General features: G+C 39.5%; 1 protein-coding gene and 1 pseudogene across 1 annotated transcript in view; one reads left to right on the top strand and one right to left on the bottom strand.

The window, feature by feature from the left end:
- Positions 1 to 16982, top strand: part of LOC140238618 (intermembrane lipid transfer protein VPS13D-like) — a 133365-nt gene that overhangs the window by 48958 nt on the left and 67425 nt on the right. Inside the window, exons 43-51 of the mRNA XM_072318518.1 lie at positions 696 to 816; positions 1383 to 1517; positions 2035 to 2188; positions 2677 to 2884; positions 4280 to 4499; positions 5041 to 5232; positions 5859 to 6028; positions 7183 to 7314; positions 11402 to 11546. Of these exons, the coding sequence (XP_072174619.1) occupies positions 696 to 816; positions 1383 to 1517; positions 2035 to 2188; positions 2677 to 2884; positions 4280 to 4499; positions 5041 to 5232; positions 5859 to 6028; positions 7183 to 7314; positions 11402 to 11546 (1477 nt within the window). The remainder of the gene's footprint in view (positions 1 to 695; positions 817 to 1382; positions 1518 to 2034; positions 2189 to 2676; positions 2885 to 4279; positions 4500 to 5040; positions 5233 to 5858; positions 6029 to 7182; positions 7315 to 11401; positions 11547 to 16982) is intronic.
- The window catches only part of LOC140239116 (uncharacterized), a 29481-nt pseudogene continuing 26281 nt past the window's right edge, over positions 13783 to 16982 (bottom strand).

Genomic DNA, 16982 nt, shown 5'->3' with positions numbered 1-16982 from the left:
TTGAGCGATCAAAGTATTGTATTACCACAAAATATTTACTGGTGTCTATAAATGGATTGTACATCTACCTCATACCAGCATAATGTATAGCGTACTTCATTGTTTATGTCAAGCATGAAACTTCATTGATTGCATGTAAAATTTATCAGTTGATCTAGAGTAATTGTACTCAAAATTGTTATGTGCCTTGTATATGATAGATACATTAGACAATAAACGAAAGGGATAAACATAGATTTTGTCCAAAATACTTTAAGAACATGAATGACTTGACATAGTCCTTATTGTTAACAAGACTCTCACCTGCACAGATCAACTACTTAGATGAGAGCACAGGATATCAACTGACATATGTACTTGCTTGTACGATATCTGACCATGCAAAACAAACTAAGTAGAAATTGGTCTCTATCTCATAATATCTGAGCGCTATTTACTGACATAAGCATATTTGTGTCTTCTGTATAATGTTTTCTCCGTGTCATGGTGCTCAAAGCCCCAAAGTCACAAAGTCTAGGTTTATTCTAGGTTTAGTCCATGGATAATGCAAATGGACTAAATTTAAATGGTGGATTTGATTTAAACACCCTTGAGAAATCAGGTCAATGAGTTTCATGCACTATGGCTGTCACTTCGCTTCCCTCTTGGGGGTGCTGTTTCACATAAATCTGGTGCTCATACGCCCTCTATTGCAGGGTTCTATCATCGCCGGAAGAGAAGTCCAAGTCAGAGGGGTCGTTCAGTCAGTGGAAGGACGTGGCTCCGGGGGGAGAGATTCCCTTCATGTTTGAAGAGAAGGGCAAAGCAAGGCATCGGGTGAGTCCTTTGATTATTCCGTCTAGACCAATGAGGGTGGAACAATATTTTGGGAGAGATATTTGGTGGTTCCATGACAGTTGCTTCTGATAGTATTGCTTCCATGAAATGTCTCCACGCTCACTTTTAAAGCCAAACATAAAACTTACCCAAAAACATAACCCTATCCCTAATCCTGATCCTCAAATCAAACTAAATCTAAAACCCTATCACAACCCTAGCCCTAAAGTCCTTAGAGAAAATAAGACCAGAGTAATTGTTGCAGGAGCAAATTTTGTGTCATCATGAATGAATTAATGCTTAATGTATTTGACATGATGAAAATGTGGAATTTGAGGTCTGTTTGAAAATAGCAAAATGACTATATTGCTTTGATACATGTGTACTTTTTCTTTTGTGTGGCAGCACCTTGCCATTTTTTGGATGTATCTATTTTTTTTTAAGTAACTGTGTTTTGCTTTTATATATATATATTATTTTTTTTTTGCATAAGTGAAGGTAGGAGCATTAAATGAAAGTGACAGAGAATGTCTTTGTTCTTGTCTTTTCTTTCAAATTTCTGCCAGAACACCCATGAGCTGCGAGTGCACCAGTTGGTGGTGAAAGTGGATGGATGGGAGCAGCTTACACCGGTCTCTGTCGATAAAGTGGGCATCTTCTTCAGGCTGGCTAAACCCCATCACAACCAGCTCTCCAGCATAGTGAGTGCCACAACTTGTTCCATTGTAGATTTTTAAAGTAAACTGTTTCCATGACAACCACATTTTTTTTTTGTTCATATCCTCAAGCACAATGAGTGTCACAACATGTTCTGTGGCCACAGTATAACTCAAATCTGTTGACTTGAATGTCATTACAAACAATCTACATGTATATGCTGCCAACATGAACACGAGAGAATGTAGCTGACTTTGCCAGTATAACTATTTTATGCAGTGATGCACATTTCAATGAAAAAAAAAAATGTTTGAAAAAACAGGACTTTTGGGGATCTCAAATGGATATTTTAGATAATCATTAAACAGGATATCCTATAACCGTTGAAAAATTGTTTTGTATGTTTTACAGATGCATCTAACCCCCGCCCCTCCCCCCAAAAAACTTATCAAAATGTTCATTGTATTCCTCTTAAAACCATTTTGTTATATGACTGAAAATGCTTGATGACCATTATGCATTCCATAACTTCGTATTTTATGTTATTTTGTTTTGTTTTAGTTTTCTGACCAGCAGCAAGCCAGAGTTATCTTCCACGTAACACTAGAGGGCAGTGCCCGTAAGCTGATCACCGTGCGGTCTGCTCTGACGGTCATCAGTCGACTTAGTGTGCCAATTGAACTCAAGCTCATCAACCCTGAGTCACCAACAGAAAGTAAGTCACATAAAATTTCTTTGTTTGCTGTTGCTCTCTGTAAATTAGAAGGTATGCTTGATCTGTTTTATTATGAACACCACGTGAAAAAGAAGGAACTAACTGTCGGAGTTGAACCTGCGTCACCTTCTGCTTTGTGGGGTAGAAAAAAAGAAATGTGATAATTGTTTCAAGATGGACTAGAAGGACAAATCTGAAGAAATATCTTTTAAAATGGGTGCTCTCATTTTGCATAGGTCACATGATTACAAACTAGCTGAAAATGGAAGTGCACATTTTTGTTCTTTTTTGCCTGTTATATGTAACACAATTTCATTTTTATCTTCCATGGAGTTAAAAAATAAAAACACAAAATTTATCTTTTCAGGCCAAGCATTAAAAAAAAATGCTCTTGCAAAAATTCTGCTTTTACGGTGTCTATCATTTGATAGCAGTGCAACAAAACCAATTCTCTGCATATTTATTGTTTCCCTATCTTTTCTACCCAGATCCAGTCTCCATGAATCCACTGGAACCGAACGGCAAGCTTGCCATCCCTCTGCCCTATGCATTGTGGGATATCTACCTTCGCCCCAAGGGGTGGGCCGTGTCGTACTGCGACCGGCCCCTGAAGTGGCAAGCGGTTCAGAATCCCGGCGAAGCGATGAGTGTCCCCATGGAGTGCAGGGCAGACAGTGGCAATGCAGGAATCTTCAGGTCAGTGTCCCGTTTAGATTCACATCAGCACTGAAGATCAAGGGGTCTTTATCGCTGTAGTGGAAGAGATACAACCAATCTCACTGAAAAAAAGAACAAACCAAACTGAACAAAATTAAACAATACAGAGCCAATTGAAACTGAATCTCCAGAAAGTTTGTAACTTAGGGTGAATTTTAGTTTGCCTACAGATGAGAGCTTTGATGAATAAAATTGTGTCTATTGCAGGTTGATGAATATGACAGTTCATTTTAAGGTCTTTGTTTTCACAGTTCCTGAGAAAAAGGTAGAGAAGAGTGGTCATTAACAGCAATGACCATTACAGTTGTTATCGTAGGCATATCTACATGGTAATGATCAATTCAGAAGTACTTCTTCAGTTTTATTATCAAAGGACCTGGCATGAAGACATTAAGACTTGACCAAAAGGTAACTTCAGTTTTATGATAAGAATGTAAACAAATGCTTGAAGACATCAAGACTTGACCAGAATTTGTAACTTTGAGGGCGGTGAGTTGGCTCAGTCGGTAGCCTGTCTTCTACCGACCCAAGCGACCCGGGTTCAATACCCGAGTCTGGACTGAGCAATGTTGTGTGTAATCATACCATCCCCTCTAGCAAGAGGCAAAACACTCTGTCCCTCGGTTAGGACATAAAATTGAGGTCCCGTGTGTGAGAGAGTCACAACTCATGCACGTAAAAGATCCCGCTTCATTTATTCATCACAAAGAGCTGGGTGTTTAACCTAGTGAAGTGGTCCCGCCTCACATCCAACTGGACCCATGAAAGACCAGCTTAGTTTAGTATAGGTGAATATGGGCTATCCAGCCATCTTGTTAGATGGAAAATGAACAAACAAACAAACTTAAGTTTTATGATAAAAATGTGAACATGGTGCATCTGGTCAAGGAGCATTTGACAAAGCCAGGATTCCCTGGTGGTGTGGGTTCGAGGAGGGGGATCACGCTGAGTAGCACTTCTCTTGTCTCAAACTACCCATGGCTCTAGGAAGATAGCTTTTAGATTTGTTGATTTGTGGAGGGTGCTGAGTAAGGCTTGGATATTTGCAGTGTTCTGTGGAATAGGTGGCTACAAGGGGTTGGCAGGAGGATTCTGCTGAGATAGCATTTTTTTTTTTTTGATGAAGATATTCTGTGATAGTGATGCTGTAGCAAAGAAGAAATATGTAACAAATTTAACTAATAATTTCCATACAGCAAACATACATGAACAGTTTCAAAATGGATTCAGTATTTTGCTAGTTTCCATCATAAGTTTAAAATGGCCCTCTAAAAATTTTTAAGCAATAACTGGTTTGAACTGCACTGAAAGGAGCTCATCAAGAAGTAACATCCCCTCCAATCCCCTCCTCTCCCCACTCTTAATGACTCACAGGTTCTGCCTCTGCGTCAAACATGAGGCGTTCCCAACCAAGCACACGTCAGGCCGACGCCCCTCGGCCAAGAAGGCCGAGACCCCCCAGCCAGGCCACACCCTGATCGTCTTACCCCCCATGGTGCTGACCAACCTCCTCCCTGTGGAGCTGAACTACCTGGTGGTCAAGTCAAGGGTCCAGGGGTGCATCCGGCCAGGCATGGATGAGCCCATCTACAGGGTCAGTAATCCTGAGATCGAGTCCAGGGACAATTGTATACTGTACGAGCTGAAATTTTTGCCGTGGTTTTATTTTCGTGAATTTCGCGAATCGCCTTTGAAGTGTGAAAATAATAATGCGTTAGTAAGTAAGTTCAGTTAGACCCTCGCAACCGCGAAATTAACAACACGCGAAAATGTCCTCCAAGTAGCAATTCGCGAAAATATCTGTACGCGAAAATTTCAGCTCGTACAGTATATTGATATTGACTGCCCAGGTAGTCGTGGCAGGTCAACTATTTCAATTCTTTCCCATACCGTGCTGCAGTCAATATTTATGAGTGATGATTAAAGGGAGAAACATGATTAAAATATTCTCTGCCATTTCTTTGTAATTCAATGTGAGGTAATCCTCAACATTAGAAAATTTTCATGCTAAATTTGAACCACTGAACTGGTACTTTTTGGAGGCTTTAAAACTGTAAAGTTTTTCTAAGTTGACAGAGTGGCCTTCTATAATTTCTCAGATTGTTCAGTTTTGCTCACTAAATTCATCCATGCAGACTGATCTGGACCTGGCCCAGGACATTAAGTTCTTCACAGAGTCTTTCAGGGAGTGCTCCGTCCCCCTCTCCATCCCGGCCAAGCACACCAGGGGTGGGTGTGGCTACGTGGAGCTGAGAGACGGCCACCAGAAGAGGAGGAAGCTCAATCTCTTTGTCAGGGTGGAGTGCATGGCTGGCAGGTCGCTGAAGGTGAGTGTGCCCCAGGAGGAGGACAAGGGGGAGATGGGAGAAAGAATGGTGGTGGTGGTTACCATGGTGATAGGTTTCAGTGATGTTGACCAAATTGCTGAGTACAGTCCCAAATTGATGAATATGGTCACCGTGAAAGTGATGAAAGAGATTTTTAAAATATGGTCAGTTACACTGTATACTTATTGGAGGATGACAGTTTGTAGTATGATGGGAGGGGACTGCTATGGAAGAAAACAATTTGTTGAGGAGAATGATTACGATTATGATGATAATGATGATGATGAGGAGGAGGATGGTGATGATGATGATGATAATGAAGTTGGAACTAATTATGATGTCAGAGGAAGAGGAGGAGGTGGTAGAAAGATTGGTATTACAGGACCTGGTGAATGTGGGTTCTGGTTGCCTTGGTGATAGGTTTCAGGGATGTTGGCAAGTCTTAAATTGGTGAGTACAGTGTCAATGGTAGTGATAGATGTGATTGCTGTAATATGGTTGATTATACTTATGGAAGGGATGTAAAAAAGATGCCATTTTGTGTTGGATGTGGGAGGGGCTGCTATGGTAGCAAAGGCTAAACAAGAAATGACTGTGATGAATATTTTCCCATCTGCCCCCATCAGCTTTCCGTGTCGGCTCCCTACTGGCTCATCAACAAGTCCGGCCTCCCTCTGATCTTTCGGGAGGAGAACGCAGACCATGAGGCGGCGGGCCAGTTTGAGGAACATGAAAGAGCGAGGAGCGTAGCGCCCCTCATGTTCTCTTATCAGGAACCCCAGGGAGGAGAACACATGTAAGATGAAGGATGCTCTAGGGTGATATTTAACCCTTTGTGTGCCAGGGTCTTTGGACAGTGTATACAAAACTATTGGAACTGTGTACAAATTGGCATTCAAGGCAAACGAAGAGTTAAAGGGAAACTTCACAATAGTGTTCAGATTAATGAAGAAGAGTAAAGTTACACTGTATGAGTTATTAAGTTCCATTAGAGTCATTGATGAAAAGCAAAGCAACGATTAAAGTCTATTAAAAGAGTACTGTATCTAAGCTGTTATTTTTGCGAGGGTGTAATTTTCACGAATTTTGCGAATCTCAGTTGAATCGCGAATTTAATTACACGCGAAAATGTCTCCATGTGCTCAGGTAATAGCGCATTTACGTTAGCGTTGGCGTCAGTTCGCGAATACAACATCTCGCGAAAATGTCTATGACCTCCTCATGTGCGAAAATATCTGTACGCGAAAATAACAGCGTATACAGTATTACGTTTTAGAAATGGTAACATCATTGACTCTTACATATGCAAGGACAATAAGATGACAGTGTCATTGCCATTGAAAGTCTTTCATTGATGTGTACATGCTGTACGTATGAGACAATGAAACATGTTTTATGATATTGAAGTAGTGTATGAATTAAAGAATACATATTTCTGTGAAAACTTAGTGAATTTATTAACCCGTTTAGGACGAGTCCCGAGTATACTCGGGCAGGTGTCTATGGGAAATGCGTGCTGTAGCAAAATCAAACCGTCCTCAACGGGTTAAGAGAATATTGCCCCTTGAGAGCTGATGCCCTGTATGGAAGAAACAATTTCAATGTACCTTTGAGTAATTTATTTACTAGAAAATTGCCATTGCTAATATGAAACCATGCTGATTCAGAATGAAGTCATACATGCAAGCTTTCCAATTTACAGTGCTACAGTCACTATGTTGATGTCCAATGCCAATGAAAAGAAGAAGAAAAAAAAGAATGCATGTTCATGGCAGTATTTCATGAATATAGCATTTTTTTTTTGTGTAAAAGGTTACTATAGTTTATAAAAAAACAAAAGTTTTCGCTTCACTCTGCAAGATCTCAGTGAATGATCGTAATAGTGACAGTCAACAGTACATGAAAAAAGAAATGAGATTTGATGTTTGATCCCTACCTGCCTGCCTATAGGTGCTTGATGCGTCTGGGCCGCAGCATCATTGGTCTGGAAGGAACGCCTTACTGGTGCCATCGTATGTCACTAGAGGGCGGCTCAGGGGTGAGGTCGCTCAGGATCTACCAAGATGGAGGCCGCCCTCACATGTGAGTCCTCTGACCCCCCCCCCCCCCCCCCCCCCCCTTCCAATCTTCTCTATGTTTGCCTGCACCTCAATCCCAGCTGGACTGGAAAGTGTACTCTAAAACTAGAAATTTTTGCATGCATGAAACTTGAGCAAATTTTTACAAGGAGCCAGGATTGGCGAAGATAAAAATGCACGCGAAACATTTGTCTACCATAAAGCAGTGAGTGCCTATGGCAGTTTGTCAAAGTTTTGTGCTGCGAATGTTTCTGGTTTTACTGTAGTCACTTTCAGAATGCGGTGGAGTTGTCAATTTATTGAGGAAACATTCAGACTACCTTAACCCTAAAAAGACTGGGGGGGGGCCTAAGAGGCCCCCCCCCCTCGACATTTCACGCGATTACTCTGCAACACGCAATGCTCTTGCCGCGATGCTCTATGACTTTTTTCTTTCGAGTTTCCCGCACATTTTGACACCAAATTTGTGACGCCCGGGGGTACGGTTCTGAAGTTACATAACTTTCTGTACACGCACGTGAGGCCAAAAATGGCTCAAAAATGTGATTTTGTGTACAAAGTCGATGCAAATTGAGTTTTTTCACATGGTTCATATAAATATGCATATTTTTACTCTCAATGGCTAAAAGTAATTTGTTTTAGGAGTATTATGCTTCAAAAAGTGTCTGCCAGAAATTTTGTTAAAAAAACAACAGAAAACAAAAGGTCAAAAAACAAAGAAATACATAAGAAATTCATAAAACAATAAAATAAATAAGAAATTAATTTTGATATCGAATTTTTTTCAAGTACATTTGCTAAGAATGCCACAAAGAATAATTAGACCAAAAATGAGCAATTTTGGAGCCTTATTTACTGATTTAGATCAAAGAGTCTGATTTCTTGCATAAATTAGCATAATTAATCAAAATAAAATAAAAGAAGACTATTTTGGAAAATTTTAATATATGATCTTGTAGATTACATCGCACACTACCATTGTGCAAATTTCCACGGCCGAGATCTTAAGGGGGGGCCCTTTAGGCCCCCCCCCCCCAGTCTTTCGAGCTACCAAAATAGCCCAGTCTTTTTAGGGTTAACCCTAAAAAGACTGGGGGGGGGGGGGGCTTTTTGGGCCCCCCTCGACATTTTTCACAATAAATCTGTAACGTAAAAATCTCGCGCCGCGACGTTTTATGACTTTTTTCTTTTATGTCTTGCTCAACTTTTGAGACCAAATTCGTGACACCCGGGTATGCGGTTCTGAAGTTACGCAATATTTTGTGAGTGCATGTCAGACCCGAAATTGCTCAAAAACAATTTCATGCATAAATTAGCATAATTAATTTATTAAAAATAAATTTGAGTAATTGCGAAATCATTACCTATTCAGTTTTATAGATTACCTTGTGGGTGATGAGCGTGCCAATTTTCCTTGCGATCACGCGGTCAACAGCCGAGATCTTGGGGGGCCCAATGAGCCCTCCCCCCCCCCCCCCCACTAGTCCTACGAGGCATCAAAATAGCCCAGTCTTTCTAGGGTTGACGGGCTGCTGAGTTACGATTATCCCCAATGGTACTTGAAAGGTGCTAAAGAAAATGAGCCAGTTTTAATTTCGGCTGTAACCCGGTGGAGGGGTAACAGTATAATTCTTGGTTTATGATTAAAGTAGCCATCTATGTAGTACCACAGGAAGAATCTTCATGGTTTGTACAACTCTCTTCATGGTTTGTACAACTCTAACATCATATGATTTCATAATTTAGTTTCCTTGAAACTTGAGTTGTCATTGCATATGGCATTAATAGCCCTTTCCTTGTGAGATCATGAAATCCACATAGACGCTGCGTAGGGCCTGCGTGGTTTTCATAGGCTGTGGACTAACGTCCTCCTTGTTCTCAACTTTACTATGATCACATTGGGCTACAATTGTATTCATGCTTGATTCATAGCTGGTTGTGTGTATCGCACACATTGTTCCACATTCTTGCAATCATGCTGAGGAAACTGAGAATATGATTAATGCTCTTTTGGTGATCCCTATTGCAACATACTAGATATGATGTATTTTGCAATGACAGTGCCAATTATTAAGCTGCAACATCTTCTCTAAGGGCCAGTGAGGCTCCTGCCTTACAAAATGCAGCTGATCTGTGTAATGCTATAGTATTATGACAATATTTATGTATTATGCTGTTGTACTTAATCATGCCCAAGGGTTGTGCTGCTGGTGATAAGATGTACTAACCCATCATGTCATTTCTCACAATGATAACGAGCAGCTTGAATCACATCGTCACGACAACTCCTCCTGGACCTCATCTGATGCCTTCTTGGCCACCATACAAGATGGTCCCTCTTGATTGGTTGCTTGCATCACATCAACACAGTCTGCACTTCACCTCCTTTTAAATGCCTCCTTATAATTTCACAGAACCTCAGTTTGAATGTCATGTTTGTTGATGTCTTTGCCATTGACAACTTTTCTGATCAGTTGAAACTTGTTCATATCAAAATTGCAACAACTTCTGACAGTCATCTGCACATGCATAAACTTGAGGCATTCATCTGCACAGAGTGTTACAGCAGTTTTAACTTCATTGTACCAGTCTAGACATAACATTTAATGACTTAGAATTTCGATACTTGCCAATGGTTAGTGTTCTCTTCGAAGGAAACATCGTCCAAAGAGGCCGGCACAATAAGAGTTAGTGTGGCAAAGAACACAAAGAGGAAGAAAGGTATCACTTAAAATGTACGACTTTCCTCTGTTGAAGAGATAATAGGTACAATTGTAAGTGAAGACGCTCATATGGGGTATGTTTTTGTGTGCATTCTAGGCTTTGGCAGTTAAGGAGACAGAATTTTTAAGGGGTTGGAATTTTGATACACCTGTAGCTAAGTCTTTCTGTGCCGAGGACTTTTTAGAGTGAGTATATTGCTATGGGTTGTCCCTGTGCCAATTGGCACTCAAGGCATACAAAAGGTCATTCCAGATGCTGAAGATGAAGTGGACTGGTAGATGTCAGTAATGAATCTACGGAACAAGCTTCAAGAAATAAGATGTGCAAATCGTGATGTACTGTAGGAAGGAGAAACGGGCAGCACATGATACTAGAGATAGCAGCGCATTCAGGTCATCAGTAAGGGGGAAAGAAATTTTAGGAAAGGAAAGCAAGCATGTGTTAGTGTACTCTTTTAGTGACAGTCTTTTGTAGTGTCTTGATATTTCTGATGAGTCGATAGAAAGAAGTAATTTGTCTCCAAAGGCTCCATCATGCAAAGACAGTGTTCATTTGCAAAGTAGCTCTAGCTAAGTGTATTTTAGCAGAAGTAATTATCACATTATGACATAATTTGATTCTATAGCCCATGATGTCTTCCATGTCAAAAGAAAACCAAAAAAAAACAACAAAGACTTAAGACTATCTGTAATCTGTATGATAACTTCAATAAGAATAAAAGAATGTAGTGCAGAGGACTTGCAGTATATTCATGGACATTTTGTGATCAGCTTTTGTCATCGCGGGCTCTTTGGATGGCTGATATCTTTCACTTTTGCAGGTCAGTGATATACATACACTATTGGTGTAATGTTTCTTTTAATTCCAAGTACATTGTATAACACTTAACACAATGCCTAAAAGTCATTGTTGCTAACATTGGTGGTGCTTTGGGTTGTCTGCTTACTACATAAGTCTGCAGTAAATCTTTTGTTTTAAAATGAATACCAATAATTTTTCACTTTTGATGTTTTAGCTAAAAGAAAATTAATCAACTGCAGGTACTGAATGTGTATGTGATATACCTTAATCCAGTAATGTCAATATTTGTGTCATCATTGAAATTTTGTTACATCTCAGTAAATTCACCATTATAGATATTAACAAAGTTGATGTGATAGATATTCTTTGTGTGTGCATCTGCTTCTGTGTGAAGGATTTGGTGTTCGTACTAATACCCTGCTTGTCCCTTTTCTCTACAGGAAGTGACCAAGATTAACATAATTTCTCCTCCCTCAATCTCTCCCAACCCCCCTCAGGATGAATGCCGTAGACTTCACTGAGCCCGGACTCAGTGATATCAATATTTTTCATTCATGTCCCTTCAGCGTGTACCACATCGGGATCGACGTGCGGCCCGGCAGAGGGCGCTACCACGAGACCAAGATCGTGACCTTCGTGCCCCGCTTCCAGCTGGAGAACCGCTCCTCTCATCACCTGGCGTTTGCTCAGCGACATCTCGTCACCAGCATGGTGAGCTCTTGATTTTGTTCATTCATCACTACCTAATCCTACATCATGTTGTTTTTAGCTCACCCGAGCCAAAGGCTCAAGTGACCTTTATTGCAGTCATTCATTGTCCGGCATCCATTGTGCGTTGTGTGTAAACCCCACGACTTGTTTTCACCTTTTCATATTTTTCTTGAAAACATTTTCATATTTGTTACCAAACAGGCGTTATCAGTCAGGTGACAAGATTTATATATACTGCAAAACACTATATTTTTGCGGCATTGAATTTTCGCAAGTTCCCCTATGACATACAATGCATAAAGTGTAGACAAGAACTTTTGCATGCATTTTAATTTTGCGAATCTTGGCTTTCGCAAAATTAAAATGCACGCGAACATTCCTTGTTTACAGTATACACATTCAAGTGGACACTGTGTCCTCACCCCTTGGGGCCGCAAGTTTTCTATGTTCGTAAATGATTGCCTCCAAGAATGGGTGGAAGGTGAACTTGCAATACTCCAGTGAGTGTGAGACCCCCTGGTTTCCCTCGTTTAGAATTAGTGAATTCTCCGACCAAGTTGTTTTTGGCTGTTGCGATCATTCATCGTGTGTTTTGCATCATGTGTAAACTTTTTACATGTTCATCTTCGTGAAAACTCCATAGCAGATTTTCACTAAACTTTGCAGGTAGCATCCTTAGGGAAAAAGGATCTCAATTTGTCCAAATAGGCCCAATTCTTGAAAACACATAGTCAGATTTTCACCAACCTTGACCAGTGTTATAACCTGATGGTCATATATTTATATATATATATATATATATATATATATATATATATATATATATATATATATATATATACACACATATACACATATAGGAAGAAGATATTTAAAAGAAGATTGCATGATTATACTATAAGTCCATAGTTGTTGTTTTTTTAACCCCATCCTGAGGCACATGTACATAGAGGTGTTTTATCATGTGCTTCTCGTCATGTCAAATAAAAAAAAAAAAAATCGCCAGCAGTAATATATTTCACACACACACACACACACACACACACACACACATGCACACATGCACACATAAAATCTCACCCTATGCAAAATGATCACAGAGTTGAATTGAAATTTTGATCAAAGCATTTTGTGAGTGTGTGTACAAAAGATAATTTTGACTGAGTTCATAATCATGTAAGATTTCAGGCCAGTTTGTAGTTAGATAATGCAGCCGTTTATTTGAACATAAAACATTTTTTTTGTCAAAAAAAAAATAGAGATGGTGCGTTACAACCTTTCTTTTGAAACGTACTGTATCAAACTGTATACATCAATAGTCAATAGCAGATTGATATAATTTTACACTTTCTTTTCTTCAACATTTTGCAGACATCTTTCATCAACATTCAGAAGACTTTTGATTTCTAGCAAAAAACAACAACAAGAATACCATAAAAATAGAATGCTTAATACTTGACAAACTAACAGTGTGCACCATCTTTCCTAATACTGTACCAATATCTTTGCCACTTTAGTTCCAGTCTTCATAAAACTAAGGTTGTGCTTCACAGCACATACATCTATTCTATATATCACTATAATATTGTGCTAATTTCTAAAGTGATATAGTGCTTGCTCCTACACATTCTGGTTTATACAGTTTTTGGTTTCTACATGTAGTCTACACTTTATTTTTAAATATTCCTCTTTACAACTTTCACTGCACTTTTCTTCTATTTGCACATCAATTCTTTCTCAAGCTGTGACAACTTTTCCGAAGTAGTTAATTCTTTGCATATTGTACACTATTACATTTCTTACAATCAATACCTTTGAGTAAGTTACCGACATTTCATTTTTCCAAGTTCCCACTTTTCAGAATACTTGTTAACATTATCTATGTGCTCCTCTAATAATACTAGAGAATAATACATGTACTTATAACTTAACTTTTTAAAAAAAATCTTTTTACACAATGCTTTAGCTTGTGTCACCATGGAAGTTTGTCTTTTTGGTAGTTTTGGTTTGTTTACCTGCCAGAAACTGTCAAAAACTTGCGAATGGACTTTATCGAAATGTGCAGTGTACAAGAAGCGTTAATAGTGGAAGCAAGACATAACATGGCGCGCCAAAAGCGTTTTTCCTTTAACCTTATCTCCTTGTGGTCACATGACCTTCACGTTGGCGTGGCCCATTAGTCGGGAAGATAAATATCTTCTACAGGGGGCAAGCCTACAGCAGGTGGGCCTGCTTCTCATGGCCTGTGTGCTACAACAGGCTGGTCTGCTACAACAGGCTGGTCTGCTGCAACAGGCTGCTCTGCTACAACAGGCTGCTCTGCTACAACAGGCTGCTCTGCTACAACAGGCTGCTCTGCTGCAGCAGGCAGTTCCGTCAAAGAGCGCTCTACGTGCACTCCTATTGGTAGAGTTACATCACCCTTCCCAGTCCATCCATCTGTGCCGACACCAATGCCCTCCATCCATAATCTGCAATATATGATAAAGAGTCTTGGAATGAGGTTTCGTCATTAACTCTCCTGAATTCATAGAAAGCTGCATCATAGAAATATACAGCAGTACAGTATTGAAATGTCACCTTTTTTGTTAGTACATGCATCAATGTAAACTACCAGTGGGGTATACAGCCACCATCTTGTCATTGGGCCATGGATATACGAAAGCAGCGCTACGTTCATGTTTAAGGGACAGGACAATATTACCGTAATATTTTTGAAGCATCCCCCCCCCCCCACCCCCTCAATACAGATAGTAAAGTTTGGAAGCATAATGGCCTTGTGTACACTGTATATGTGTGTATTAGTGGGTGAGTGCCTGCCTATGTCATACAGGCACATGTGTAAGCCCAATTCACTAGAGTGGGCGTGTTTGCTTGACTGGCAGATTGCATGGTGCATTTGAGGCTTTAGCACATTGTATGTACAATAACCCAACAATGATCAGTGGAATAATGTAGCTGAGAAGTCTTTTGAGATGGTCATTGGGTTTTAGTGCAGATGATAAAAAAAAAAAAAAAAAAAAAATGTTTATGGTGCATCTTAGTTCCTCTTAATTTACTTATGAAGAAGTTCTTCTTACTACATAGATTATTGAGGAAAACAATTTCACAGCAAATTTGAAATGAAATTTCGTCTTCGATCTATGCATGCAGGATGGTAGTCTGAGTTTGTATGTGATGTTTAAGTGTAAGCCCATGTATTAGCAAATGTGACCTGCTGTCTATAACAAAAAAGATCCGAAAGTCGGGGATGTCGATTTTCTTAAAATGACATGGCATTATTCCTTTACTCCTGTAATTCATGTATAATACAACTCATAAAACTACTTGGATGCAGAGGTATCAATGATTTTATGAGAGCATGTCGAGCAGTCTAGGAAATCAGCATTTCAAGAAAACCACCTTCAAAGTTTTCCTTTCGACACAATCGTTATCAAGGGGAGGTAAGACAGTTTTCACCTCTAGACAATAGAAGGTATGCTCTTAACAACATCTGCAATGTTCATTCAAGCTTAGAATAGCCCCAGTGGTCTATGCACGACCAGTCAGTAGCCAGGATGCCACGCACTGACCAATAAGATCACTCCCTCACATTACTAGGGGCATAGTCTATCGTTGCACTAAATCCAAATCTTAGGTCACGTTTCTGTTCCGTTGAAAGTCAGAAAATCATGGCTCGGAAAAACACCAATTTCTAGCCTTTCCTTTGATTATTTACCTTTGAAATTTCAGTGGATGATAGAGGAAACATCAGACTACAAAATTATGTCAAAAAAAAGAAATCCAGTGGCTTTGATCAATTTTTATATAATATAGTTGGCAACTAAGCATACTGAAGTAGATGTTTCATTTTTACCGAGGTTCGTCTTCCACTCTCTGGGGTCCACGAAAGATTTGTATGAGGCAGTCTCTACCACAGAGAGATGCGCAGATCCCCATCTACAGTGTGTATCATGAACAGTATTGAGAAAGAGAGAGAGAGTTCTGTGGTTAAATTGTCTTCTCTGTGCATGTGAATATCAGAGTGCAATGTGCATTTAACAACCGTCTTAACATAGTGAAGACATGCGAACAATCCATTTCTTCCATTTCATATTATTTTTTTTTTCCCCTAGGTATTACAAGCAGATTAAAAACTAATGCTTGGATTGATAACAATAGCTTTGAGGGTTTCTGTAGGGAAAAATGCAGAAACTAGAACAGTCTTATCTAAACCCCTTCCCTATCAAAAGAAAAAGAGGTTGACACTGATGAAAATTACATTTTAATACAATAAGTGAGAGATAATCCATATTCCCCAACATTTTCCCCAACATTTTCCTTTTGCCAGTGTATTGCTTTGCCTGTCTATTTTTTAAGCAAAGTTGTGCTCATTTTTTACCCTATTGCATCTAATCCAAAATAACTTTCCAGAAATTTGGCATGCATACAGCCAACAGATGTACGACTGTGCAAACTTCTGTGCATTGCATAACAGCGTAATGTACAGTCAAGCTTGTCTTAGCGACCACCTGTCTTTAGCGGCCACCTGCTTATAGCGGTCACTGACAAATCACCCACACAAAATTGCTCTATTATGGATCCTTTTTATAGCGGTCACCTGCCTAATGCGGCCAGTGGCCACTCATTTTGTATCCCTTGGTGAATATCTAGGCTGTATAGCTGCCACAAACATTTAGCTGAACCGTTCTGAATCAGCCATGAATAAAATGGCTTTAATGTTCATTTCGTGAACAGAAGAAGGCTATTAACAGAAAATTTAGAATGAAGTAAATTGCACCAGAAAGATCCCCATGTTATTGCTGCTACATGCAAACTTATTGGCTGTTTTGGTTTTTTTTTTTTTAAGAATAACATGCGGTACTTTATGCTATTATACAATGCATGTGCTTACATTCAAAATGACCACTGCCCTGTCTATGATGGCAACCTGTCTAAAATGACCATTTTTGTTGTTTCCAGTGGGCGGTCGCTACAGACAGGTGTGACTTTATGTTGTTGTGATCATACAGATGTATTGCTACATCTTGTATGAAAAGCCTGTCTTGCATGATCTCTTTAAAAAATAATAAATAGATGAAAAAATTAAAAATTACAGATTAAAAAGATTAAACCCATAAAAAATTTAGTGAAAGGTCTCTCTATCTGGAAAAATTTTACAAAGTCTCTGGTGTATAACCTTGTGTTCAGTCTGTGTGAGACATCAATAATGGAAATGCACTCTCTATGATTACCTACATCTGTAAAGGAAAATACCACCTGTGTGTCACTAAACCTCACTTTAAACACACATTATACGTAGCTAATGATGATTGCTTATGATAGCAGTGGTATGTAGGTTATCCTGCTGTAGTGGTTCCATTCAGGGCCAAGTGATGAAAATAACCGTCTCTGGATACTACACGGACCTTGCATGGTACAAATGTATGTTCATGT

Source organism: Diadema setosum, chromosome 15 (assembly GCF_964275005.1).
Source record: "Diadema setosum chromosome 15, eeDiaSeto1, whole genome shotgun sequence".
Lineage (NCBI taxonomy): Eukaryota > Metazoa > Echinodermata > Echinoidea > Diadematoida > Diadematidae > Diadema > Diadema setosum.
Note: the sequence above shows the minus strand (reverse complement) of the source record. Positions and strands in the feature narration are given on the sequence as shown.